Here is a 26,812-nt window from a genome sequence, read left to right on the forward strand (position 1 = left end):
ACACCGAAATGCCCGTGTTAGCTCAAATTAAATAGCAATTTATGTGGCACCCGCCGAGCTAGTGCATGTTGGAGCACTAAGTCTTAGTCTGAAGCGCTAAGGTGTCTGCCAGACACGTTTTAGGCGTCCCTACCCGGTGTCTGCTATGTAAATAGATGTCACAGACATTTGTCTAAGTTAGATCATTCAAAGCATTTCCAGGAAATGCCAGTGGTTACAACAATTCTAATAGTTTTTGATGACATGATTCAGGTAAGTTTCCTTTTGAACAGAAACCAAACAGTGTTTTCGATGTATTGTTTGTGTTTGTATAAGAAGAATTGAATCTTTATTGTATATGTATTTTATTGTTGACAAAGCCTGTTGCGGATTACATCATTTGTAAGTCGATGACGAAGCCTGTTGCTGATTTGCTTTTGTGTCCACTTGACGAAGCCTGCGTTGCCGATCACGATCTATGCATGGATGTTATTTACTGTTTTATTTATTGTGACGTGAAAATAAATGACTAATTTTTATTGTACATTAACACACCACTCAATTAATACTGATTACATATTTACTATATTCGTATTACTGCTAGTTTAATACACAATCCTCGCTACTCATAAACACTTATTATGATTTATTCAAATGTACTTGACACAGACAACGTTTAGATCAGTTTGCACTACAAGCGTATCACAGCACTGCAAGCGTATTTGCACCGTGTGTCATATTGTAAGTTGTAACACATCGTATAATTTTCGTTTCTTTCTTTATAGAAATCTGGGCACATGATAACTGGTTATTTACTAAGTTATAAAATCAGAGGCTTCAATAACATGCTAAAGTCCAAAAGCAAATAATAAATTACCTATTTTAAACTAATATCCAACTATATAGCCACATGTCTATCAGCATTGATATTGAGACCAGATAAGCGGCCTCTATTTAAATAAACATCTGTGATATACGTATGTGCATTCACGCCTTATACGACCCTTTTGCGCGTTGATTGCTGACTCTGTTCAGTTTGATTTGAATTTTGTATGAGACTGTTGCCGTGGCTTGTATGATGCTAATGTATGATAAGGCGACGAAATGGCTCTACTACAACGTTTGACAACTACGAGTACTATATTATGTAATTGAAATATTTAAGCGCTTGTTTATATAGTGAAAGATACGAGGCTAATTCAACTTATTTGAATAACAGCTCGTGACATAACTTATTCTGAAACAGATTTGGTTATAAATATTAATATATCGCGTACGGTCAAGGAATATGATTTCTGAGCCACTTCGTACTTTGTAACAGATGATGATGAGATTAAGAATAAGAATAAGAATAATTTATTTGCAAGAATATGTATTCCTGGCGGCGTTCATTATTGATTGTCAATGTGACAAGGTAAGAACCAACTTTAGTGATACAGAAATCAAATCTTGACAGTCAAGGAGACTTTCTTTTACATGGGTAAAAGAAAGTTGAATGGAATCAATCCTCTGGGCCAAAAGCTAGCTTTTCAGGTTAACCATCAATGCATGTTACAAATTTTGCCGCATACGGCTTAAAGCACGTACAGACGCACAATCGTAATTTTTTAGGAAAACACTGGCGTCATCTAATGCAGCTTTTATCCCTCCCAAATCCACTGAGATTAGAAACCACTGAAATCCACATAAGCTTAGCATATTAAATTTCAGAAACGCTTCTCACAAAAAACTCAAAACACGGATACGCCAAAACAAAACCACTTGTTTAACCAAATTAAATTCGGCGGCTTCCGAATTCTTAATTCAAAATAATAACATTAAAACAAGTCGGCCGCAAACCGAATGAATTGCCGTCCTTAATAAGCCTAAACTCGGATCTTAGGGCTTATTAGCATAAAAAGGGGGGTATTCGGATGACAAAACATTCCGAGATCCCTTTCATTTAAGTTTAAAATTGTTGACAGAGACGGTATAATTGATACTGTACAGGCCGCGGAGTCCTAATCCCGAATTATTCAAATGAATGCGAACTCCACGCGATTCAAAAGTCGGTTATTATTGTAATCGATTGTGTTGTTTTGATTGAAGTTGTACGTTTACAAAGGAATAATTTAGGAAGGAAGGTTTGTGTTGTTTTTAACGATGGCGGAAGTGTTGGTTACAGATACAGCCTCTTCATCGCAATTTGAACACTATTTTGTGATTTAGGCATGTATTTGTAAACTGATGGAGTGTGTTAATAAGTTATTAAAATAGTTACAAGTATGATTAAGTTAAAGGAGATGGCGAAACGACTTCGACGCATTCTATCCGGATTGGTGGGATAGTACAAACTATAGGGTCGAGTGAGGAAACGAGGGACCAGCAGTGGGACACTAAATCAGGCTAATAAAAAAATAGGGAAATAAACAATTTCCGAATTCTTTGAAATCGTCAATAAATCATGTAAGTAATAAAAGTTCATCCCATCACATCTTCCATTACTAATCTTTAAGAGTAAGACTACACATTGTAGTACCAAAGTAATAAAATATTAACTAAAATAAAATCGACCCTGGCCATTTTTTCAGTCTCAGAACACAGTGTACTCATTTACTGATAGTTTTTACACCTTACTGCATCGACATACGGTCTACGGATGATAAGTTACTGTTAGTACGAGTACATAAAACTGGCGCAGTCGGTAAGATTTGACTGTGTCCTATTTCTGTGATTGAGAAACAACATCCACATACTTGTATCTCTACTTGCGCGAAATTAAGGTGGTTCGACTAGGTTACCCAAAGCTTAAAGTAGTAGTAGTAGTAGTAAACTCTTTATTGTACAAATATACACATAAAAAATTACATGGTACAAATAATAAGATGTACAAAGGCGAACTTATCCCTATGAGGGATCTCTTCCAGTTAACCTTTGAGTAGATGAGAGGAGAAAGTGAAAAGAGGGTGACAAATGTAGCAAAATGTACAACAAGGTACCAGAAAGATAAAGGATATAAATACATACAAAATTAATAGGATAAACATATAATATATTACACAAAAAGGAATGGGGAAAATACACTAAAAATTGGAAAGAAGTAGAAAAATATAAAGCAACATACAATACAAATATAGGCACATTAGTCAATCAGATAACCACAGCTTCTTTAACCTCTCCTTGAACGACGCAAGCGATTGCGCCTGTCTGAGCGAAACTGGCAGCTCATTCCACAGCTTCACTGAACGCACTGCGAAGGACTTGTTGTATCCACGAGATTTGTGAGAGGGGATGGCAAGTGATAAATTCGCGCTAGAACGGAGACGGTGGCCACTGCCTTCAGCCAGAAATTGAAATTTTTGAGAGAGGTATACAGGAGAAGAAGGTGTAAAAAGAACATTGAAGAGAAGAGAAAGAGTGTGAAGATCTCTGCGGCGGCGGATTGGAAGCCAATTGAGTTTATGACGGTAGTAAGATACATGATCGTACTTCCGTAGGCCGAAAATGAATCTTATACAGACATTCTGTAAGCGCTCTAACTTGTCCAAGAGCTCATCTGTCATGTCAAGATTCACAGCGTCGCCGTAGTCGAGTAAAGGCAGTAACAGAGAGCGAGCGAGCATGGCTTTGGTGTCAAGTGGAAGAAAGTTCTGCAGGCGCCTTAAAGAATGGAGCGATCCAAACAGCTTTTTGCTCAATTCAGTGACATGAGGCGCCCAGGAAAGTGTCTGATCCATGGTGACCCCCAGATTTCTGACAGTGGGTGAGAAAGGAAACTTAAACCCCGCTAGATGGCGTCACTTTCGCAAAATTTCAGGTTTTATTTTTTTGTGGAATAGTGTTGGTATCTGTATACTTAAAAGTATGTTTGGCGAGTATCGGCATCATGCATGGCCTCATGGAACGGGACTCGCAACAGTAGTGCAGGTACTATTCATAAAATATACAGCACCTGATTTTTAGGGTTCCGTACCCAAAGGGTAAATACGGAACCCTATTACTAAGACTACACTGTCCGTCTATCCGTTTGTCTGTCTATCACCAGGCTGTATCTCATGAATCGTGATAGTTAGACAGTTGAAATTTTCACAGATGATGTATTTCCTGTTGCCGCTATAACAACAAATACTAAAAAGTACGGAACCCTCGGTGGGCGTCGGACTCGCACTTGTTCTATTATTGCTTAAATCGCCATTTGGTGCTGCGTCAATATATCTATGCAACCCTTTGCATCTATACTACTTAAAAATACAAAAGCACTTAAAAACAAGTTGATTGTTGATATTAAAATGAGGGATGATTGCAACATACTGAGCATGGGAACAAAACGAAAGTGGGAGCATTGTTTGGGTTTTGTTCTCGCAAGTCGGTTTTTACAAGTGTTATGTAGCTTCATTATTATGTATGCCAGACTTTCTGTATTTGAATATTTAGGTTTATCCTTTTTGTGATTAATATATGGGTATCTAGTTGTGGAAATTTGCCACTAAAATACACAGTCTTTATAACTTCTTCTTCTTCTCTCGTGTCGAGGTTCCCCTAAACAGTGGATGCCCAGAAAGCAGCGGTGCTGACAGCCCGGACCGTGGCGTCTCTCAGGTCGGATTCAGAGCAGGAGTGCGGGCACGCGGGGCAGTCCAGCAGGTGCACCATAGTTTGCGGTGCTGTGTCGCAACCACATTGGGTAGAGTGGCCACGAAGCAGTCCCCATAGTCTTTATAACTTTATAATTGTAAATATTTCAAGTTTTTTCTTGCTAAATCTCAAAACTTTTATAATATTACTTTGATCTTTGACACACACACATAGTTTGGTTACGGTGCCACTGTCATCTCCATGCATGTTAAAACCTCAAAACCGCAAAATTTCATCAGGATGACAATGACAGCTGTCTGCTGACAGCTGTTACCGTAGTCAACTCATGTGAAAATATTATCTAGCCGCATAGAGGCATATGAAAAGTTCTCCTATTCCATTCTATTTTAAATTTTAATTTTGACAAATCATCATTGCGCTTGGAAAGTGTTGATGTCTGAGTGGCTAGAGGATATAGTCTAAATTCTAATATTATCACTGTCAAGTCAAATAGTTGTCTGCTAATCAAAACACACGTAAATGTCAGTAGAAGCTCCACTTTACCTATTAACCAATTAGCACCGTACCAGTCCAAACTTGCACAATGGGCCCGCACCAGTTATACACGCTACGTCAATAGTGGCTTGCTAAGATCTGAATAACCAACTTTGGCGATCTGATTAGGAGAACTCCAATTTTGGAAAGCTAAATGCAATTGAGATCTCACCTCAATTGAATAGGGGAATGCGAATGTGAGAAAATTTTGAGTTAGGTAAAGGTTTCCTCTCTATCTTTATAATTTAAAAATAACAGTCAGTAATATTGCACATTCCTTGCTGCATGCAGTGAGGAAAATCTAGTTACTATCACGCATCCCGTGGCTGCAGATTGACATCAGATAAACCGAATCTTAGTTCGATTAGAAACTCGATGATAGAAAGTACAAAATGCCGGTAAACTGTGCCATGTTATGTAAAATAAACACATTTTTCTTATAAAACCGAGCCTTGATGAGCCTTATTTTTCATTTATTTATTTATTTATTTAATCTTTATTGCACAAAAGAAAATACAATCGTACAAAAGGCGGACTTAATGCTATGAGGCATTCTCTACCAGTCAACCTTCGGGCAAAGCAGATAATTTGTAGGCGGTGCAGCATAGTGATTACATATATACAAGTATAGTTAAATAATGGATAGGCATAGACATACATACATATATCTGTATATATAATATTCATATAAATACATACAATATACATACATACAAATACATAAGATATCAGATGAAACTTTCAAAACAGAATCACTAAGAATTCATCGTTCTGCCAGCAAAGTACTCACGTAAGGATTCATTGAATGCTCTAAAGAACTTACATAGGTACCTAGCCATTATTATGTGTATGCAGACATATTGTGCGCACATAAATAGACCTTATTAAGACATCCGTATTGGCGTGTCTGTCATGTGACTAAAACTACAAAGATAACAACTAAAGCTCTTGTTAAACCCACAATAGAAACCTCTAAGTACCACGCGACAGTGAGCTATGCTGAAAGTATGTTCGAAGCTCCATCGCCTAGTTAACATTGTTCATCGTACTCCGATTCATTAACGAGTCAACTTTCATAACAATGGCAAACGAGCTGATTAAAATTTTCGCGTATATCACTGACATGTTCAGCTGACTGTTTTCAAACCTTATTGCAAAGGAATTAGATCCATCAAGGGTTGTTAGCGGCAGTGAGTAGCTACATTCGCGAGAGACTGCTGATTAGCGGGCTAATGCCGAAATGCAGCTCGCGACGGTCGACTCACGATGTCTCGTTTACACTTTCAGTGATATGTTATATAATTATTTTATTACTTTGGATATGAATGAGCAGTCGCTTTGTAACTTACATTGTTTTTAATTCGCAGGGCTACTAAGAAAGCGTCTATGATGACGTTGGGAAATATGCCTTAGTCTTCGCCTAACTTAAAAGATAAAGAGATCAAGCAATGACATAATAAGTTTTTGACAAAAACGTAATTTTTATAACATGGATGTTTTGTCGATTGTATTGGACTCGTCAAATTATCTTATGAATAAAACATTAACTAAACCTTTTGTGCTATATACCTAACAATTGATTACGAGCATTATCTCCGTTTAAGCCGAGGTAGTGGGTTAAGTTTTTTTACTTTTATTAATACCCTTTAGTTTTATATCAGGCTTAATACAATTAAACCAAGATAATAATAGTCGTAAACGAAACATGTAAGTAGGCTTCATGGCATTTCCGAGGGCGCGCCTCGGGGACCGCCTGCATCTCAGTTAATGCAACTTTGATATGTGTCAACTGTATTGTGACTGAACATCATATTCTATTACGGGGCTTAATGTACACACATAAACACACACACACACACATAACAGTCTTGTTGTGAACATGCAAGAGATAGAAAAGGAGTTTTGTATGGGCTAAGATATGGCATATACATCGTGGTCTACATATGAGTACTCGCTATGAGGCTTCTCGAAGTTGTACCGGAGTAGCTCACGGGAGAGCTGGCAACGTGTGAACGTGTACGGCTATAGAGCTGGCAACGTGGCACTTACACTGCGCTATAAGGCTCCTTGGAAAGTTGTACCGGAGTAGCTCACGGAAGAGCTGGCAACGTGTGAACGTGTACGGCTATAGAGCTGGCAACGTGGCACTTACACTGCGCTATAAGGCTCCTTGGAATGTTGTACCGGAGTAGCTCACGGGAGAGCTGGCAACGTTTGAACGTGTACGACTGTAGAGCTGGCAACGTGGCACTTACACTGCGCTATTAAGCTCCTTGGAAAGTTGTACCGGAGTAGCTCACGGGAGAGCTGGCAACGTGTGAACGTGCGTGCATGCCCGTAGGAGCTGTGAACTAAGCACGCCGCCAGCAGCAGCAGTAGGCAAGGACGGGGCTGCATCTGTAACAATATTCTTTTATTTACAAAAGGTATACATTACGCAAATAAAATGCAACGGAGAGCAGCAATTAAGGTGTTAAAAGGACCGACCGCGTCCGGAACACTACGCTGTACTCGATAACTCGCATTGTTGACGTTAGCAACACAACCGCCAGGCTAAAATGGGACTGGGCCGGCCATGTCTATCACATGCATTGGGGTAAGTGGGCTGACATAGCCACCAAGTAGATGCCGGTAGAGAAATGGAGATGGCGAGACGACTTTGACACTTTCCTTTACAACTGGCCGGAATAAGCACAAAATCGGGAATTATGGAACACAAGGGAGAGGCCTTTGCGCAGCACGGAAATAAGCTAAAGAAAGAAGTAACTTTACACAGGTCCAGTGGCGTAACTATACAAACTGAGGCCCCTAGCATATTCATTAAACGGAGCCCTTATTAGCCAGTGGCTCATGCCATTTAGCCGCTTTAGCATTAGCATCCTACAGTTACGCCGGTGATCTATAATTTCACAAACAACAATTGACAAACATTCATTTTACAAACAATTTCTAAAGAAAACTCGTTAATCTAACCTAAACGAACAGTCTGCTCCTAATTTTTCGTTTCAAATAGTTTCACAGCCAGTTATGACGAGCTGCAAAAAAAACAAAAACTTAAATTTTATTGCTTTATAAAGCAGACAAAATACTTTGTTTATTTTCTTGAAGTGAATGCGCAATCAAGTATTCAAATAAGCTGGCTTCTGTGAAATGCAACTTTGCTTGCCGCTATTCCAGATTGTTTCGTACATAATAAGTTTCTCCAAACATTATTGTTTTTGCTGCTTTGTTTGGTAATTGCAGGTTTCTTACTGTTGAATTGAAAATTTGAAAAGCAGTGATACTCAGGTCTTACTAAGACGTTGGATTTAAATGATACCTAACTGTGGCGTATTCTGCATATCCGATGGTCCAACTAGAGCTTATTCGGCTTGCTATTTTTTAGAGACCTGTGAAATAAACTGGATTGATGGAGGGGTACGACTCCTATACTACCACTGATGTTACCTATTTGGACGGAACAGCTACGACTTTGTGTCTACGACGAATCGTAGCAATCTACGAGTATCTAAAGTGATTATCATTTATGCTCTTCGCTTCTAGCTTGTAACTTACAAAATATTGCCGGCTTTTTAAAAATAAATTCAATGCAAAGTACTGAATCCATGCGCAAATTAAATCATTATATACCGTCCTTTACCGAGACAGTCAAATAAAACTTACTTATGTCATGTGCCTTTACATCTTTGAGAGATAAAACACATTAAGGTTATTTTGCTCGGGGCAAGAAAAACAGTAGGACTTTGCTCACCACATAACTTGAGCCATTGTGAATGATTGTTTAATTAATATGTCCAAAACCGACGTACAATATAAACGACCGCAATTTGTAACTATCTGTAACTAAAACCAAACTCCATTCAAAACGTATCATGTTTCATAATGTGTATATTTATTGGTTTAATATCGAACATTATTAAATACTGTACAGATAATTAATAATAACTTTTAACAAATAAAGAACGAACTTCATAAAACAGTACCATAATTTTATTCGGCAGTGCCATTTCATCATATATCGCTTTCCAAACTAAACTGTACGACTTACTAGTTATATACAAATCTTTTTAAGAAAAGCCAACTGTAGTAAATCATCAGTTTTAAGACGTTAAAAGAGCCGCGAATGTTATTTTCAGTACTGTAAGAACTCCCAAACCTGACGTAAAGAGCCGCAATTGTACCTCCAAAGAGCCGCAAGCGGCTCGCAAGCCGCTGTTTGCCAATCCCTGTAATAGTTAAAGAGTACCCTCGATTTCATGATGAGATCCTCATTTTCCTTTTCCGGCTGGCCATCTTATTTATTTATTTATTTAATCTTTATTGCACAAAAGAAAACCTTACAGTACAAAAGGCGGACTTAATGCCATAAGGCATTCTCTACCAGTCAACCTTAAGGCTAAGCAGAGAAATTGTGGGCGGTGCTACAAATACAACAGCAAAAATAAAATAAAAATAACATATAATCACATATATACAAATATAATATACATATATAATATATATATAAATAACGACGAGACTCATTATGAAACTAATAAAAATACACTAAGAAACTTTCTTTCCGCTAGCATAGAAAGCACGAGCATCTTCAAGAAATCTCGGAAAGAATGTACCTACATATATAGAAAATATAGAAAAACCCGAACAATTAAGAACCTTCAAAATTTTGAAATTAGCCGAGCTAAGGCCGACCTTCACGAAAGACCAAATCATACAGAGGCCAAAATTAGTGAACTTCTGTGCGAGGCCAAAGGCCAAGGGCCAAGGACGGGCAATGATTCTACTAGAGTACACCTACTCCAAATCGTAACCACGAAAAATAATTATCCTTATTCTTCAATTGATGGATATTATTTACCTACAATGCGGTTATGAATGTCAAAAACTACCACCGAGGTTAGAATTAACCTGCACCACAGCCCCAAGAAGATACCGGTGCAAGAAACTTGACGGGTCTCATTAAATGTACTTTGACTAGACCCGTTTGAACTACGTGCCTTTAAAGAATTTGGGTGATGTATAATAGGTACTAATTACTAAATTTATGTATAGTGCTTCAAGACAACAAGCGCTTCTTCAGTTTGTACACAACGCTCATGGTTGTTTACATATTTACAAACTAAAGAAAATGCAAGACGCAGAATATACATGAGAATAATAAGCCCTAACAAAAGACGGTGCTCGGGTCATTTCACTTTCGTCCATAAAAATAGATTTCACGGACCTATTTTTATTTGGTTATCGTATTTTTTTTCGTCAGATTTCGATCAAATCTGGAGATCTAGAATTCCCTGTTCTATACAATACAAGCGCACTTTTACTGTATGTTCTTAAAAAGTCATCCACTGAGTTACGAAAAGGTATGTTATTTTCGGACGGAACGGAACGAGTGACTATCTATGTATTTATCATTCAAAATCATTCTTCTAGCTAACATGAGGCAATAACTCAAAATTTTCATCAAATTGCTTTGCTGCGGTCGTGGAATAAATGCAACTTTCTCATCAGTTTTTATTAGTGTTCTATACCCAAAGGGTAAAAACAGAACCCTATTACTAAGACTCCGTTGTCCGTCTGTATGTCTATCACCAGGCTGTATCTCATGAACCGTGATAGCTAGACAGTTGAAATTTTCACAGATGATGTATTTCTGTTGCCGCTATAACAACAAATACTAAAAAGTACGAAACCCTCGGTGCGCGAGTCCGGTTTTTTAAAATATAAAAGGGAGCCTTTTACAAGCTGGTGTGGCGAAAAATTCTCGCTAATACTGATTGTAAATCTACTTAAATAAAATAGTAGAAAGGAATTAAACAAAGTTGAATCCAGACGAGCCCGTTAACTAGAGGTTCTTTGAGATGGAATGAATTTTCTTAGACAAAGCTTGCTCAGCCGGAGAGCACGAAAGTAATTGGAATAATTATTGAGAATTATTCGCTACGTGACTGCAACTTGACTACAACCAGAGACAAGGATATAATAGAGGCTGGAAGTCTTCATTCAGAAGCGATTTTCTTATGCCCTTCACTGTGGCGTAGCTCGAATGAACCTCTTGTCACTGCGCAATTTTTAAGAGGAAAGGACTTTCCTCTCTGGATATTGACATTTTGGAAAATATTTTTACATAATTTGACTTATATTATCCATAGCTGTGCTCCTTCGTTTGACTTTTTTCGATTTTTTGATTATTATACCTAAGAACTAGGAGCGAAAAACGAATTCCATATTTTTTTTTAAAACACAGTATCTTCACAGTATCGCCGTATTGGGAGATCGGTTTCCTACCCTTATTTTCTTGGATAAAAAATTAAAGTGTCGGTTACTGGTTCCTGTCGGTCACTGGTGCAACTCGTGGTAATGATATTGAAAATTTCTTCGATGAAATCTGTATGGCTGGCTTTATTTATCTGTCTCTCGATAATGTTACTTAGAATCGTATTTCATAGGAATTACTCAGTTATTATTCCAGTTAGCGAGAATAGCTTTAATTAATACATTTTCTTGGGTGTACGTCGTTATTACAACATCATGAGTAGTAACAACTAACAAGTGTAGGAAAACCAACGTGCGAGATGTGGGTGACGTCATTACCAAGCTTAAATGGAGTTGGGCAGGATATTCGCACTTAAACTATCGTGAGACATATTTCAAAATATTTATCAGTACGGTTTTTACTCACTATTATTTTTAGTCGCTTTTGGCGACATGTTTCGGATTCTCTTTCACTCGTGCCTGAGGATGGATTCCCAAAGAATCCGAAACATGTCGCCAAAAGCGACTAAAAATAATAGTGAGTAAAAACCGTACTGATAAATATTTTGGGCAGGATATGTTGCCAGGCAGAGTGATGGCAGGTGGACCAAAATGTTGACGGATTGGTGGCCGCTTTCGGATGAAAGAAGCGCCTGGCGTCTGATGGCTCGTTGGGTGGATGACGTTTGAAAAATCGCGGGGCACTTTTGGATGAGACTAGTCCAGGACCGGGATAAGTGGCGTACACGAAGAGAGGCCTATGCTCAACAGTGGGCGACTGAAGGCTAAGATTATGAACTCTGTTTGTCCAGAGAGTCTGTTTTTCACGCTTAAACCGCTGAACCGATTGAGATGAAAATATGGTATGGAAATAATTTTGAGACCCAAGTCCTTGCGCAAAATTGTAAAATGTATTTATCAGTAATAATCATCACCATCGTTATTCTACACAGACTAAACATAAAGTTCATCCGATAAAAAACAACTAAAGTTCTAGATTATGAAGGTTTAGGAACTCGTATAAGGAAAATAGTGCTATATTAAAACAATAAACCTAACTGGCAAAAAGGTATAGGTAATACCTATGTCATTTCTAAGGGTATTCCTACAATCAAAATTACCTATCCATAACCTCAGATAAATAAAACATAACCTGAAATTCAAACGAAGCCTTTGAAAAAACATCTTAAAAACTTGGCTCTTCGAAACTAGCGACCACAAACGAAACGTTCTTCAAAAAGCGCATTCCTCAAATGGCATTTTTGTTTCCCAGCGTTTCAATAAATAGCCGAGGGTCGTTAAAAAAATAAGAGATGCTACCGGACTCGCCGAGTTTTCTTGAGATTTAATAAGACTGTGGTACCATGGGTTTTTGTTCGAGTATTATGTGAGTTTTATGATTCTTTTATCAATATAGTTGGCGAGATTAAAGCCACATGACTCCACTGGCTCGGTCACCTGGAGAGGATGGGAGAGGATCGAGCTGTGAGAAGAGCGTATGTGGGGAACCCGGATGGAAAAAGTCCGTCCGGGCGTCCAAGATACCGCTAGTGATGAAGCCCTAAAAGACCCGTCCGCCGTCTGAGTATCCAACTGGCGAGAAGTGGCTCAGAATAGGGCAGAGTGGCGTTCTCTTATGTCAGAGGCTAAAATCCTTTTTGGGGCACTGAGCCAGTAATGCAGTAATAGTAGTAGTATTAGTATTGTGGCGCTAAGTCCATCTATCATTTCAATGTATTTTGCGTCAAATATGTAGTTTATTGCGTACATACCACAAAATGTCTTTGTCGGGGACGTGAGGTTGTGACGCATATGGTAGTCAGTGGTTAATAAACTGCAGAAATCTGTATATTTATACCGTTGAATTTAATTGCGTTGCATCGCGTTGTCTTGTCGCCAGCGTCGACTATCGATATTGAAGCGCGTTGTATTAAGAAATAGCGTCACGTACCCGACACTTTATACTTGAATACCCCAGGTACTACTTTAATACGAGTAGGTTGTTGGTACTTAATTATTTTTGTGGACGTTTATACTATTTAATACCTACCTGGGCGCGTAGCCAACGTGCCAATCGTTCAGATCGTAGTCATCTCTCTCTCTCTTCCCCACTAGTGCGACAGTGACAGTTGCGTTTTTTCCGCTACGAAGCGTTAACGATTGCACGTAGGTTTCTCTTATGTAAACTTAATTAGACATGATTATTGTATTAAAATATGCATATATATTTAAGGTGAACTGTTCTAATTGTTTTAAAGTGTGCTCCCAAAACCGGATGGAGAATGTAAAACTTCATCAAGATAGTTAAAACTTTAGTTGCGCTCGAGTTTTCAGAGTAGCACCAGCCATTCATAGTATAATTTTACGTAACTAAAGTTATAGTTTTGAAAAAGCATTTAAGAATGTTTCATTGGCGAAGATTTAATCAACGTCTTTCCGAGGCTAATATTAATATTAAAACGTTTCTTAACATTAAGACGTAGTTTCGTATCTCCAAGTTTCTGCTACCTTTCCGTATTTTGCTACAGGTATTTTCGTAGAAGAGTTTGGAGTCGGGTAATTCTTAGAAATGTTTATGTACGATTTTCTGCCTGTGTCTACAGCTTCTGATTTTCTCACTAAACAATGTTATCTTATCTTACGTCAGTGAGGCTTAGAGATACTCCACGCTAGTGTCTCCCGAGAGTTAGCGTCTAGCCAACTCTATGGCTGATACTCGACGCAACGTTGACGCAACTGCGCAGCCACATCATTTTCCATAGCGCTGAATAGACGCCGACGCTCAAAAGACGCTCAATATTTGATTAGGATATGATTTTGATATGTCACCTATGAACAGTGACATATATCATATTCATAACATAACAATTTTATAACCAGTTATTACAATACCTATGAAAGAATAATAGGCGTATTCGAATTTTAGTTATTTGATCTGTTTCCGACATGATACTAATCTGTCAGTGTTAAGTGACATTTCTTCAACCAAAAACGTCACTTTTGACACTGACAAATAAGATATCATATCGGTAACTCACGGCCTGATTCGAACTTTATATTAAGATACGTCAAAAATTTTCTAGATATGGATCGGATATGACAGTGTAAAAAGTGACGTTTTTGTTTGAAAAAACGTCACCCATGTCATGTCCATTTAGCAAATTTTTGACGTATCTTAAAGTTCGAAATTTATGAAAATAAGTTTACATTCAGAAACCTTAACCTAATTGGTGAGTAGGAAGAAAAGGCAGATTACTAGGAATATTTAATTTTGCTGAAGCCTTGATTAATTAGATTTGCTCAGTAGGTTTTAGGTACTTTTGTAAGGTCTCAAAGTCAAAGTAAGTAATTGCTTTTTAAGACTGCGTAGAGCAAAAAGGCAGTCACCGTTAAGTTGTTAGCGTTCACATCTCTTAATAATAAAAAAATAAAATAAAATGTAAGTATTATCCCAAAGATTGTATTTACAATAAATCACTCTTGAAAATCTTAAATCTTTTACAATATAATAAATACGTACGTATTTAACTCAGTTGCCGTATGGTAAACAGTTCTCTAGCTTAGGTAATTAGGTATGCAATTAATGCAATGCAATACAATGAATATTGCTACACACAAAACGAAAAACATATCAGCGTGTTAATACTATTATTATTCGGAGCAACTGCAAATACTATCATTAATCGTGTAAAACTAGGTTTTATTACCTCCGAAATTTTTTAGTTTTTATTCCGAATTTACGACCTAGAAACATCGCATGTCATTTTAAAATTTTATTTTACGCGATGAAGTCCCGTCTTTATCGTGGTATTTTTTCGTTAGAATTTAATAAAATTTGGCGTATTGATTATTTATTTTTTATTTTATTTAAGCCTTTTATTTCTTTAATAATACATTAAAACTACTGACTATGATTGAGTGGTTCCACGGAACCCATTTGGGATGAAACTGATGAATTTTCAATTAACGTATGTCGTAGTTGTTTGTCCATAGCGTAGGTTTACTAACCTTAAAGTGTATGTTGATATATGTGGACTGGGCTCCGCCGCGTGCTTGTCTGACTCCAGACGGTCCGATGGCGCACAAATTGACAATTTGGTAGTTAATGCGTGCGTGTTGCAACGCACTTAAAGGGGCCCACTGACTATCAGTCCGCCGGACGATATCGGCCATCAGTTAGATTAAAAAATTTACAGTTCCGAACAACTGACAGACCGATATCGTCCGGCGGACTGATAGTCAGTGGGCCTCTTAAGGGGGATATCGCAAACAAGCAAAATGTAAAAAAAACCGCCCAAGTGCGAGTCGGACTCGCGCACGGACGGAACCCGGACGGAACGGACGGAAACTTTTAGTATTTGTTGTTATAGCGGCAACAGAAATACATCATCATCAAAATTTCAGCTCTCTAGCTTCTAGCTATCACGGTTCATGAGATACAGCCTGGTGACAGACAGACGGACAGACGGACAGCGGAGCTTAGTAATAGGGTCCCGTTTGAGTACGGAATCCTAAAAAAACAGTTTCTTAGGTAAACGTGCTGGGTGAAAAAGGCGGTTTGTGGGTGTGGTTTGTTTTTTTTTCTACACATAACAGTAATGATATGTGTATTGTCTATAAAAAATAACTGAGTTTAATTCAGTGATTTATTTTATTTTATTATATAGGTAATTTGAAATAGGCCTAATTTAAATGTACCTATACATAACTCGGACCAGCAATATCTTAAGAATACATGTAAAGAAAATAGTGAAAAACAATGAGATAATGTAGTCAAATTAAATAATTTATAAAAGAAAACTGTCATCCGATTTAACAAATAAAAAATTTGTCAAGTCTTGCCGTAATTAATTTTCATTAAACAAAATTAAAATGTTACTATTTCAGCGTTAGAAGAAGAAAATAATAATAATAAACCGCTTAAGGCTTTTTTTATAATGACAATCTCTCTGCTTTGCCTTAAGGTTGACTGGTAGAGAATGCTTTTGGCATTAAGTCCACCTTTTGTACGTTAAGTATTTCTTTTGTGCAATAAAGATTAAATAAATAAATAAATGTGTGAATAACTTACGGCATCGTATCGTATCCGGACCTTTAGGATTTCCTTACAAAAACAGTTTCACGTTTTAAAACAATATTTATTTTTCCGAAACTCTGCTCTACTTATATTCCAGTTTGTATATCCTTTAAAACCGGCCAAGTGCGAGTCGGACTCGCGCACCGAGGGTTCCGTACTTTTTAGTATTTGTTGTTATAGCGCCAACAGAAATACATCATCTGTGAAAATTTCAACTGTCTAGATCCATCACGGATCATGAGATACAGCCTGGTGACAGACAGACAGACGGACAGACGGACAGACGGATAGACGGACAGACGGACAGACGGACAGACGGACAGACGGACAGACGGATAGACGGATAGACGGACAGATAGGGTCCCGTTTTTACCCTTTGGGTACGGAACCCTAAAAAAGGGAATCACTTCACCAAACCAAAAGACAAATTAAGGCAAACACATTAATTCATTATGTCACAAGGAATATGAAAATAATCCGCTACTGTGAATATAATACAATTACAAACAATCCCTTTCCCACAAAAACCTTTTAAAGTACTCATCAGTGTTAAAGGAATCCAGTCCCTTATTAAAATACCCACAAAGGACAAAACCGGCGTTTTTACCAACCTTTCATAATTCTAAATCGCACTGCAAATGAAAGGGTCCCTTAAATATTGTTTGTAAATAGGGCAAACTGTAACAGAGACAAACTTTGACCAGTGATATACCTTATCTGGTAGCAATAGGGTTGAAGTTCGGTTAACGGACTGGATTGTACTTCGCACGGCCCATGTCAAGCGCAATGCCTCTTGCTGATATATGAAAGCCGTTAGCCGATTTCAAAAGACCTATTAAGGCGACTCCTTACTAACGTTTCCGTTTTCTCACCGGACGGTGACAGTATGTTATTGAGGTACCTACTACAGTTTTGAGACCTGTTGGTTTAACCTTTCATATGTGTGTGGTGGTCAAAAATGGTGGGTTCATACCTCGGTTGTTCTGTTTAGACCAGAAAAAATTGTTTTCGAAAAAATGCAGAAAGATGGTAAACATTTGATCAGGATTTTTTTCGTACACAGGCAAAAGGTTAATAGTATCTTGTTAGAAAGTCACACTTTAAGGATACGTTTATAAAAAACTAACACTCAGACTAATTATAAAGTAGAAACCTAACAAAATATCCAAGACATCCAAAAATCCAAGATTACTTACGACACCATGTTTCAATCGAGAGAGAGTTATATTCAGAGTCTTGGTTATTACTAACATAATATGGATTATTTGTATCTGAAAATAAATGCTTTCATTTAATTTAATTTAATTTCATTTCATTTCTTGGTCAAAGTCACATTCGATTACTGTCTTCTACAATCAAGTCAAAACGGCTCACAGGACACCAAGCTTGGTGTACAATAATAACAACCGCCTATACTTTGCTTTCCACAGGTAACTAATACTCATCGAGACAATTCTAAAAATCCCAAACACAATTAGGTTGCGTTGTTTTATCACAGAGTTCCTATGGACACCTCCTGTCTCCATCATCAGATTAGCTCGATGGTACCACAATATTGCATTGTCACCCGACTTACATATGTGTGCAAATTTTCAGCTTCATCGGAAACCGGGAAATGGGTCAAATTTAACTTGCAAGATTTTACCCGTACTACACATTTTTATTTACGTTTATTCCAATGGGATGCCTTCTCAATCATATTTTTCATACATATGTATCAAAAAATACATCTCAATTTGCTGTCAGTTTAGTTCTCTTAATTCTGCATATCAAAGTACCATTCCCTTGGTCCCTTTCTCTTAAATTTTTGCCTCTAATAACCTAGACCCGCGGTTCATTTCGAATTGGACACCCTTCAGGAACTTCATTAGGCATTTTGCAACTTCTGTTGACCAGGCTTCACAAAAACGTGGCTGAAACACTTACAGGCTACATTGTTAATTTGCGGATTCCCTTATTTATTCATCGTTGGTGACATCGTGGTAATTAAGTCGGTAAAAAGAGACGACAAAAAATAAAGAGTGGCGAGTGGCGACGGACAAAGAAGTTCGTGTTGTTTGTAGATGGCGGCACGATGAGCCGCTTAGCAAGATCTCTGAGCTGTTACTTTTTCTAGTGCTATTATATTTATTTGCTTACCTTCAATAATAATAATAATAAGAGTTATTTGCGAAGAGTCTCGACCAACACCTTGAGAGACTCTCGCTAGGTGGTTGGATCAAGGGTCAGATGCAGAAAGCGGTGATCTTGGACACGGCGCGGATAGTCCGCCGGTTCCTCTCTCTGCGGCCCTGACCACCGGCAGCTTGGGCCCTGCCTCGCTGCTGGCGGCACCCTAGGTTAGGTTTTTTATAATATGTTTATATGTATTTTGTATTGTTTTTGTACGTGTTTTTGTATTTTATTTTTATATCCATATTATAAAATAACCTAACCTGAGAAAAAGAATAAATAAAGAGAATAATAATAAATCATTGATTTCAGGAAAAGCCCATAAAAATGTTAGTATTAGGTACATAACTTACAACTTATTGTATATATTGTAAACCTATTGCTGTTGTTTGTTAAAACTACATAGTAAGCATAATAAGAAAGTGACAATATATAGAGTTGTAAATGGCTATATGGTACGTAGCGAAAATGTGAACGGGGGAGAATCAACTTTTTAACAGCTGATTGACAAAAACTAGTATATCTAAGATCCGCCAGGTTGGCACAGCGAATACATTATACACGTATATCACGAATGACAAACTCGCTATTAGTTTGCTACACGTTAACTGTATATGCAATGATTAGCTAGGGATATATATTACAAAATCGATGTGAGCATCAGATCTGTCTGGCAGATGTCTGGTTAACAAATCTGTCATATGACATATGTTGTAGATGAGGCACATTGTGTCTGCCGAAGATTTGTCCACAGACATATGATTCCCCCCATGAATTGACAGATTTGTTCGCTAGAAACATCTGCCAGACAGGCCCTTGTTTCACCACACTGACACTTGTGGCCTGACATTGACAATACATACATCGCTGGTCCAACAACTAAACAATGATGCTACGAGTATGTACTACCGTTACTGCCGACCCAGACACGAAATTGTCAGTGTCAGGTGTCAATTGTCAAGTTGGTGAAATAGATGCCAGATCTAATGGACACAACGGACAGTCTTTCTTACTTATTTGGTCTCCGGTGAAAGTTTACAACGTTTCAGCGCGATCTGTTTAACCTGTTCATTTATGTATGGGTCGGTTTTAATTAACTACGTTGCCTTTTTAATCAATTAGCGGCTTATCACTTACATAATTAATCTTTATTTGATTTTAGCAACTTTTAAATAAAGTTATTGAAACGTTAAGTTTCGTCTTAGCTATCGTTTCTTTCTGTTTAAGTTACGATTTTTAGGGTTCCGTACCCAAAGGGTAACGGGACCCTATTACTAAGACTCCGCTGTCCGTCTGTCTGTCTGTCACCAGGCTGTATCTCATGAACCGTGATAGTTAGACAGTTAAAATTTTCACAGATGATGTGTTTCTGTTGCCGCTATAACAACAAATACTAAAAAGTACGGAACCCTCGGTGCGCGAGTCCGACTCACACTTGGCCGGTTTTTTTTTAAGTAGATTGCTTACTTTTCACACTTTTATCACAAATTAGTAAACTGTCGAATGAACTGTCGCTCGCGGTATTTTCGGACGGCTAGCTACGACCTTCCAAGCTTAAAAAATCAGCGTACTCCCATCTCAAAGGCCGGCAACGCCATCTGGTGTTTCAAGTGTCCATGAGCGTCGGTAATTGTTTACCAACAGGCGAATCGTCTGCTGGTTTGCCTCCCATATCATAAAAAATCATCATCCATGGTCAATAGCACCCAGTATTTTATAATAGTACGAGTATATACAGAATGGCTAAAAAATAAGTGCATTCCCGTTGCCAAGGAGGTTTTGGGATTATACTGAGCAACTTTTACTATGGGACCAACCCCGAAATCGCGATTTTGTATGGGAGGGTAATTTTTTTTTCGCGATTTCGTGGTTGGTCCCATAGTAAAAGTTGCTCAGTATAATCCCAAAACCTCCCTGGCAATGGGGATGCACTTATTTTTAGCCACCCTGTATAGAAACTTGTTAATATTTACATACACTCGTAAACTAAACGGGAAGTAATTGAACAGTGAACACCCAAGAGGCCGATTCAAACTTACAAATGTACATTTGATCTCATTTTGTTTTTATTCGTCCGTACTGTCTAGTTCGTACTTACTTGCTGGTGCGAGCGAGATGCACTGCAAGAATCAACATGGTATAATGTTTTGTCCAATAGCTCAGTCCGTCACATTCACCTAGTACATTTTTGATTCTATTAACTTGCGATAATCCTTACATTATGTAACATACTCTCGGTGTAACCCTCAAGGTCACGTTATGACGTTAACTGCAGCTGCGTTACTGTTGCAATATTGTCCCTTCGCAAGATTGCAATATTTATCAATATTTTATCAAGGAAATTAACAGATATTGCAGTTGACACCAGCGTTACCTTACCATTTCATCGGTGACGTTCTGATGTCCGAAACCAACCTTTTCGAATCTCTATTTGTTGATTTTGGCTCCACTCTACGTACTTCTCTTAAATGACCCGGACACCATGGTGTACAAAAAAACCGGCCAAGTGCGAGTCGGACTCGCGCACCGAGGTTTCCGTACTTTTAAGTATTTGTTGTTATAGCAGCAACCGAAATACATTATGTGTGAAAATTTAAACTGTCTAGCTATCACGGTTCATGAGATACAACCTGGTGACAGACAGACAGACGGACAGACGGACAGACGGACAGACGGACAGACGGACAGATGGACAGACGGACAGACGGACAGACGGACAGACGGACAGACGGACAGACGGACAGACGGACAGACGGACAGACGGACAGACGGATTGACGGACAAACGGACAGACGGACGGCGGAGTCTTAGTAATAGGGTCTCGTTTTTACCCTTTGGGTACGGAACCCTAAAAACATACTTTTACAAATCAATAACAAATTTGGTTAGTTCGAATGCCGTCCCAAGTTTCAGCGTTATGGGACCGTGGGACGTACCAAAGTGTAATAAATTGAGAGTGCCTTAAATTTGTCAGTCGCTGCGTTAAGACACTAAAATGTTTAGTTACTAAACTTGAGTGGGGTACACTATAAAGTTTGAAGCGTTATACAGCATGATTCTGACCTGGGGTTTTATTTTGATACATTTATTTTATTTCAACAACGTTTGTTTTATAGGTGCGCGAAAGAATAGTAAAAATGGGTTATTTTGTGGGGATTTTTTATAAAAAATTACCAGAATTATTTGCTCTTAAGCTTAAATTTAAAGACAAAGTGTCGTGAACCTAACATAAAAATGAATATACATTTTTTTTTTTTTTTTTTTTATAAAATCAATACGTTCTACACATACACAAAGGTATTTTAACGTCAAAATGAAAAAGTACCTAACTATGAAAACGGATTATATCGCGTATATTGACGGGTGACTCACCCGTTGACCACGAACGCTGTAAAGAGTTCGAAACGTCGGGATGTATTATAAATTCAATATACGCGATATAATCCGTTTTCATAGTTTTATTTCATGAGTAACTATCGCGGTAACCGAAGACAATATTAAGTACCTACCTAGTTTTATATAACGAGCGAAGTGTAGCGTATAATGAAATGTACCAATAAATGTTCATACAATCTCGTGGTCATTATCCAAGAATCCAAAATAACTATTAAACAGACTATTAAGCTTGAATTTCCAAGCGCGTAGTTTTATACACTAAACTTTGAAACCGTTGTATGTAAAGTGCATGTACCATTAAAATTTGAGAAGTTGCTCATATACATAATATACGTCTCCCAACATCCAAATCACTAACTGCAAAACTGGTAAGTTTAATAACAAAACTCCTGCGAGACACAGACATATTAAATATATTTAACTGGTAAGTTATCATGAAATAAAACTATGAAAACGGATTATATCGCGTATATTGAATTTATAATACATCCCGACGTTTCGAACTCTTTACAGCGTTCGTGGTCAACGGGTGACTGAACGGGTCAACGGGTCTGGTAAGTTATCATAAAACAGCTAGATTTTTATACAATAATCCCGCGTTGCGTACAGTGTACCAATAAAATTTGAGTTCATCACAGGGTTATTCGTCATAGAAATCAGTACAAACTCCAGTAGTGAACGCCTCATAAAATCAGCTATAATTTTCTAAAAGCGTAATTTTATACAATAATCCTCTAGCGCTGCGTATAAAGGCGGGTGGAGAGGCCATTCGGGCGGTAATCTGTAGTACTTGTATAAGAATCGCCGCTGCAACGCGTGTGGCGACGACGTAATGGGACATTTCCACTGAGCGACGGTCGAGCGGAGCGGAGTGCGGTTCGAGGCAAGAGAGTTAGGTAGTTACTCTTGAAGCAAACAAAATTACAAAAAAAACGTTTTAACAAATACATTTATATTAGGTACTATCGCATAGCAATAGCAAGTTACCAAAAGCGAGGCGACTAAAATATAGGTACCAGTTACACACTATTGTTAGTTGAATATTTATAGAGAGAGAGAGAGAGAGAGATAGAGAGAGAGAGAGAGAGAGAGAGAGAGAGAGAGAGTGAGAGAGAGGGGGGGGGAGAGGGGGAGATGTTACCGACCCAGCGAAGCGAAGGTCTTATATAATACTTAAATAACAAATATTATAGGACATTCTTACACAAATTAACTAAGCCAAGCCCTACAGTAAGTTCAAGAAGGCTTGTGTTGTGGGTTGTGGGTACTCAGCCAACGCTAGATAAAGAACGGAATCTGGAATAGTAGAATACGGCGTCCCGCAAGGGAGTATACTAGGACCATTATTACTTATATTATACAATAATGATCTTCCGTGTGTCGTAGAACATCAAATGATGCTTTTTGCTGATTCCACACTTATAGTTGAATAAAGTAATACCGAAACATATGAAACACAAACTATCAACGCCGTCAATAATGTAATAAATGTAATGTAATACAATGGTTTGATAAAAATAATTTAAAAGTCAACGTAACCAAGACAAAAGTCGGTACAAGCTTATTTCAAGGTTTTTTAAATTTTTACCTATGAACAGTAGAATCATTACAGTATTAATATTACTCAAGAAAATCCGCACTATCTTTATAACTTGAGCCCGCCGCCACACTTCGAGAATAAGGCCGCACCACGGGACTATTGATAGTAGTGGGTGACGGACGAACGTTGACTTATAGAATGGAACTATCCTAGTGTCCCCTGGTGTCCCGATTATCTGAATGACGTGAGATAATCATTTTATGGACGACAATGGATACTTGGCTGAGCATTTGGGTGATATATTGATGCTTGAGCTTGCTAGTTACTACTTATTTTCGTATTTCTTTTTGCCCAGATGCATATGCCTGACTAGTTCTGGAATTCAGTGATTTGGATGTTGCATTGTCAATGACAAAATATCGAGCAACTTCTCAAATTTCGTCAGGCGACAAACAAAACTCAGTGACTACCACAAATTAGGCGCCATACTACAAAACTAGGTTTATTTTTGTTAAATTACTTTAAAAAAAAAATTTGATTATTTCAGACATAGTATGTCCATAAAAATGTTAGTTGTAGTACAAACTGAAAAGGCTATGTTAGTGTTACATTACATTACAGACTGTCGGGCTGTCGGACTTTTAAAAACAAATTTGGATTTGCAAGTCACGCTCGCGCCCATGCGCGTAATAGTTAATAAAAACCCTTTTAGAAATAACAATATACAAATAAAACGCTTGTCGGGATGGCGCTGTCGACGGATACGTCTGGGAGGACATCATCACATTACAGACATTTTACATACACACATTACAGAAACAAAAACAAAAATTAATTTAAAAATGTTCCACTACTTGGTCCTGCCAATGACGACCTCCACCCAGTACTTGGTTGGAGGGCAGTCCAGGCGCTGACACCCTCAGCAGTAGTTTGTTTGCCCGCCTTAGCATCGAGGCAATTCTTTTCCGTCTAATGGCGAAAAAGTCATCCGCCCGCGCTCTTATGCAGACTTTTATTCAGAGGCTCGCAGAACAGCGGACGGAATGGCGCAAACGTCTTGTGGAAGGTCGCAAATTTTGTGATGAGACCTGGAGCGGTATTCGACATGCGTTAAGTGACGTTTCGTGTTGAACTTCAGTTGAATGGAAGAAATCGTGTGTTGTCGAATAGGTAAATTTGACATTAGCAATCCACAGTTAGGTGACAACGAAACCAAACCGAACCACGCCGAGTTCAGAGCCATTTTAAACCGTATAGTAGTAAGAAAACAAAGTTGATTTTTGTTGCATAATTTTTTCAATGAATGAGTTTTGGTTGTACCAAATGATACTTTCCACAGTTGATGAACAAATGATTCATTCCACTGTTGAACTGATGTTGAAGCCGAAACTGACAGTTGTGCATCTCGAATAGGGCCCCTGGTTCGCGGCACTCGCTGACAAGAGACAAAAGCGACGACAAGGCGTCTCAGTACCTTCCCCCCAAATCTGTCTTGTCATGTCGGTCTTTTTTTTTTTTTCTTTATTAAAGGGCTTTTTCGAGTGAACGAATATGTCGCCCCATGTCTGTCTCGTATCGGTCTATTCGGCCACCAAAAACGGTGTCTCTCCAGTGTTACACCATAAATCGTCTGCAATAGACGCAAAGGCTATATCATTAAAAAACCGGCCAAGTGTGAGTCGGACTCGCGCACGAAGGGTTCCGGGTTATGGGAGTCCCACTTAAATATTTATTTTATTCTGTTTTTAGTATTTGTTGTTATAGCGGCAACAGAAATACATCATCTGTGAAAATTTCAACTGTCTAGCTATCACGGTTCATGGTAACAGACGGACAGACAGACAGCGGAGTCTTAGTAATAGGGTCCCGTTTTTACCCTTTGGGTACGGAATCCTAAAAATAGTGTTCCTGGAAGATTCGAGCCGAATTTTGCCGGTTTTTTTTAAGTTGTTCTTTAAGCAAATCGTCTACTTTTGTATTTTTCTTTCCTTCCTTTGAGTTTCTGTAGGACTTTCTTCTTTATGTAAGTTCCAAACAAACCTATTTATAGGAAGCATTTCTAAAGGGGCCTACTGACTATCAGACCGCCGGACGATATTGGCCCATCAGTTGTTCGGAACTGTCAAATTTTTGTTCTAGCAGACAGGCCGATATCGTCCGGCGGACTGATAGTCAGTGGGCCCCTTTAGAAGTACTTATTTAATTTGACATAAAACAAGGACTATATGGTTATTTACTTTTACTCTGTACTTTATTTTTAGTCTATAGGGGATATTACTGCAATGTTCTGCCACCAGAGTGCAGCACTAGCTTTTTAGTAAACCATAGAGTAACTTATACATACTGTACCTTTAACAGGTTTTTGACAACTTTTCAGATAATAAAATATGACATTTATGCATCAAGGCGGTTTGTTTGCATAGGACCTACCGGGCCACGCGAATCCGAAAATTCGCTATATGCCTCTTTATCGCTCGAATATGCAAGAGTGACAGAGATGTTAGATCGATTTTTTTGTTTCGCGATAGACCCTCAGATTGTGGCAGTGACGCCACCTGCACAGTTTTGCGTAATATTCCCTTTTTCGAGACTTCCGAAATCGTTTTGTCAAACATCCTTTATGGGTCTTTACCCTAAAGAGGTGACAAAAGAACTGTTGCGACAATTTGAGAACATTATGGCCCGTTAGATTAAGCTCGGTAATAACCTGGAGGTAAATTCGAACGTATATTTTGATATCAAAATGATTTCATTTTGTTATGCCCGCGTGCGTCTCGCTTGCGCCAATATGTATAAACAAGTACGAGCGAAATGCACTCGCGAATGATAACTGTGTATACCTCTCGCACTAGAGCAACGCACGGATTGCGGAGGTTGCTGGATCAAATCCTGCCGGAAGTGTAACTTTTTCCATTTTTTCCTTTAAGTTGGAGTATCGCTCGCAGACGTATCTGCATGTTAAAAAAAGCCGGTCAAGTGCGAGTCGGACTCGCGCACGAAGGGTTCCGTACCATTACTTTGTTGTTTGTTGTATGGGAGCCCCATTTAAATATTTATATTATTCTGTTTTTAGTATTTGTTGTTATAGCGGCAACAGAAATACCTTACATCATCTGTAAAAATTTCAACTGTCTAGCTATCACGGTTCATGAGATACAGCCTGGTGACAGACAGACAGACAGACGGACAGACGGACAGCGGAGTCTTAGTAATAGGGTCCCGTTTTTACCCTTTGGGTACGGAACCCTAAAAATTGAATTAATTTTGACTTGTTAAAACTTACTTAC

General features: G+C 38.3%; 2 protein-coding genes across 2 annotated transcripts in view; one reads left to right on the plus strand and one right to left on the minus strand.

The window, feature by feature from the left end:
* The window catches only part of LOC134755165 (TLR4 interactor with leucine rich repeats), a 127,942-nt gene that overhangs the window by 76,168 nt on the left and 24,962 nt on the right, over positions 1 to 26,812 (plus strand). The window lies entirely within an intron of this gene.
* Positions 1 to 26,812, minus strand: part of LOC134751894 (lysozyme) — an 86,922-nt gene that overhangs the window by 26,854 nt on the left and 33,256 nt on the right. Inside the window, exon 3 of the mRNA XM_063687447.1 lies at positions 7,344 to 7,479. Within this exon, the coding sequence (XP_063543517.1) occupies positions 7,344 to 7,479 (136 nt within the window). The remainder of the gene's footprint in view (positions 1 to 7,343; positions 7,480 to 26,812) is intronic.

The sequence above is a fragment of the Cydia strobilella genome, chromosome 2, assembly GCF_947568885.1.
Source record: "Cydia strobilella chromosome 2, ilCydStro3.1, whole genome shotgun sequence".
NCBI lineage: Eukaryota > Metazoa > Arthropoda > Insecta > Lepidoptera > Tortricidae > Cydia > Cydia strobilella.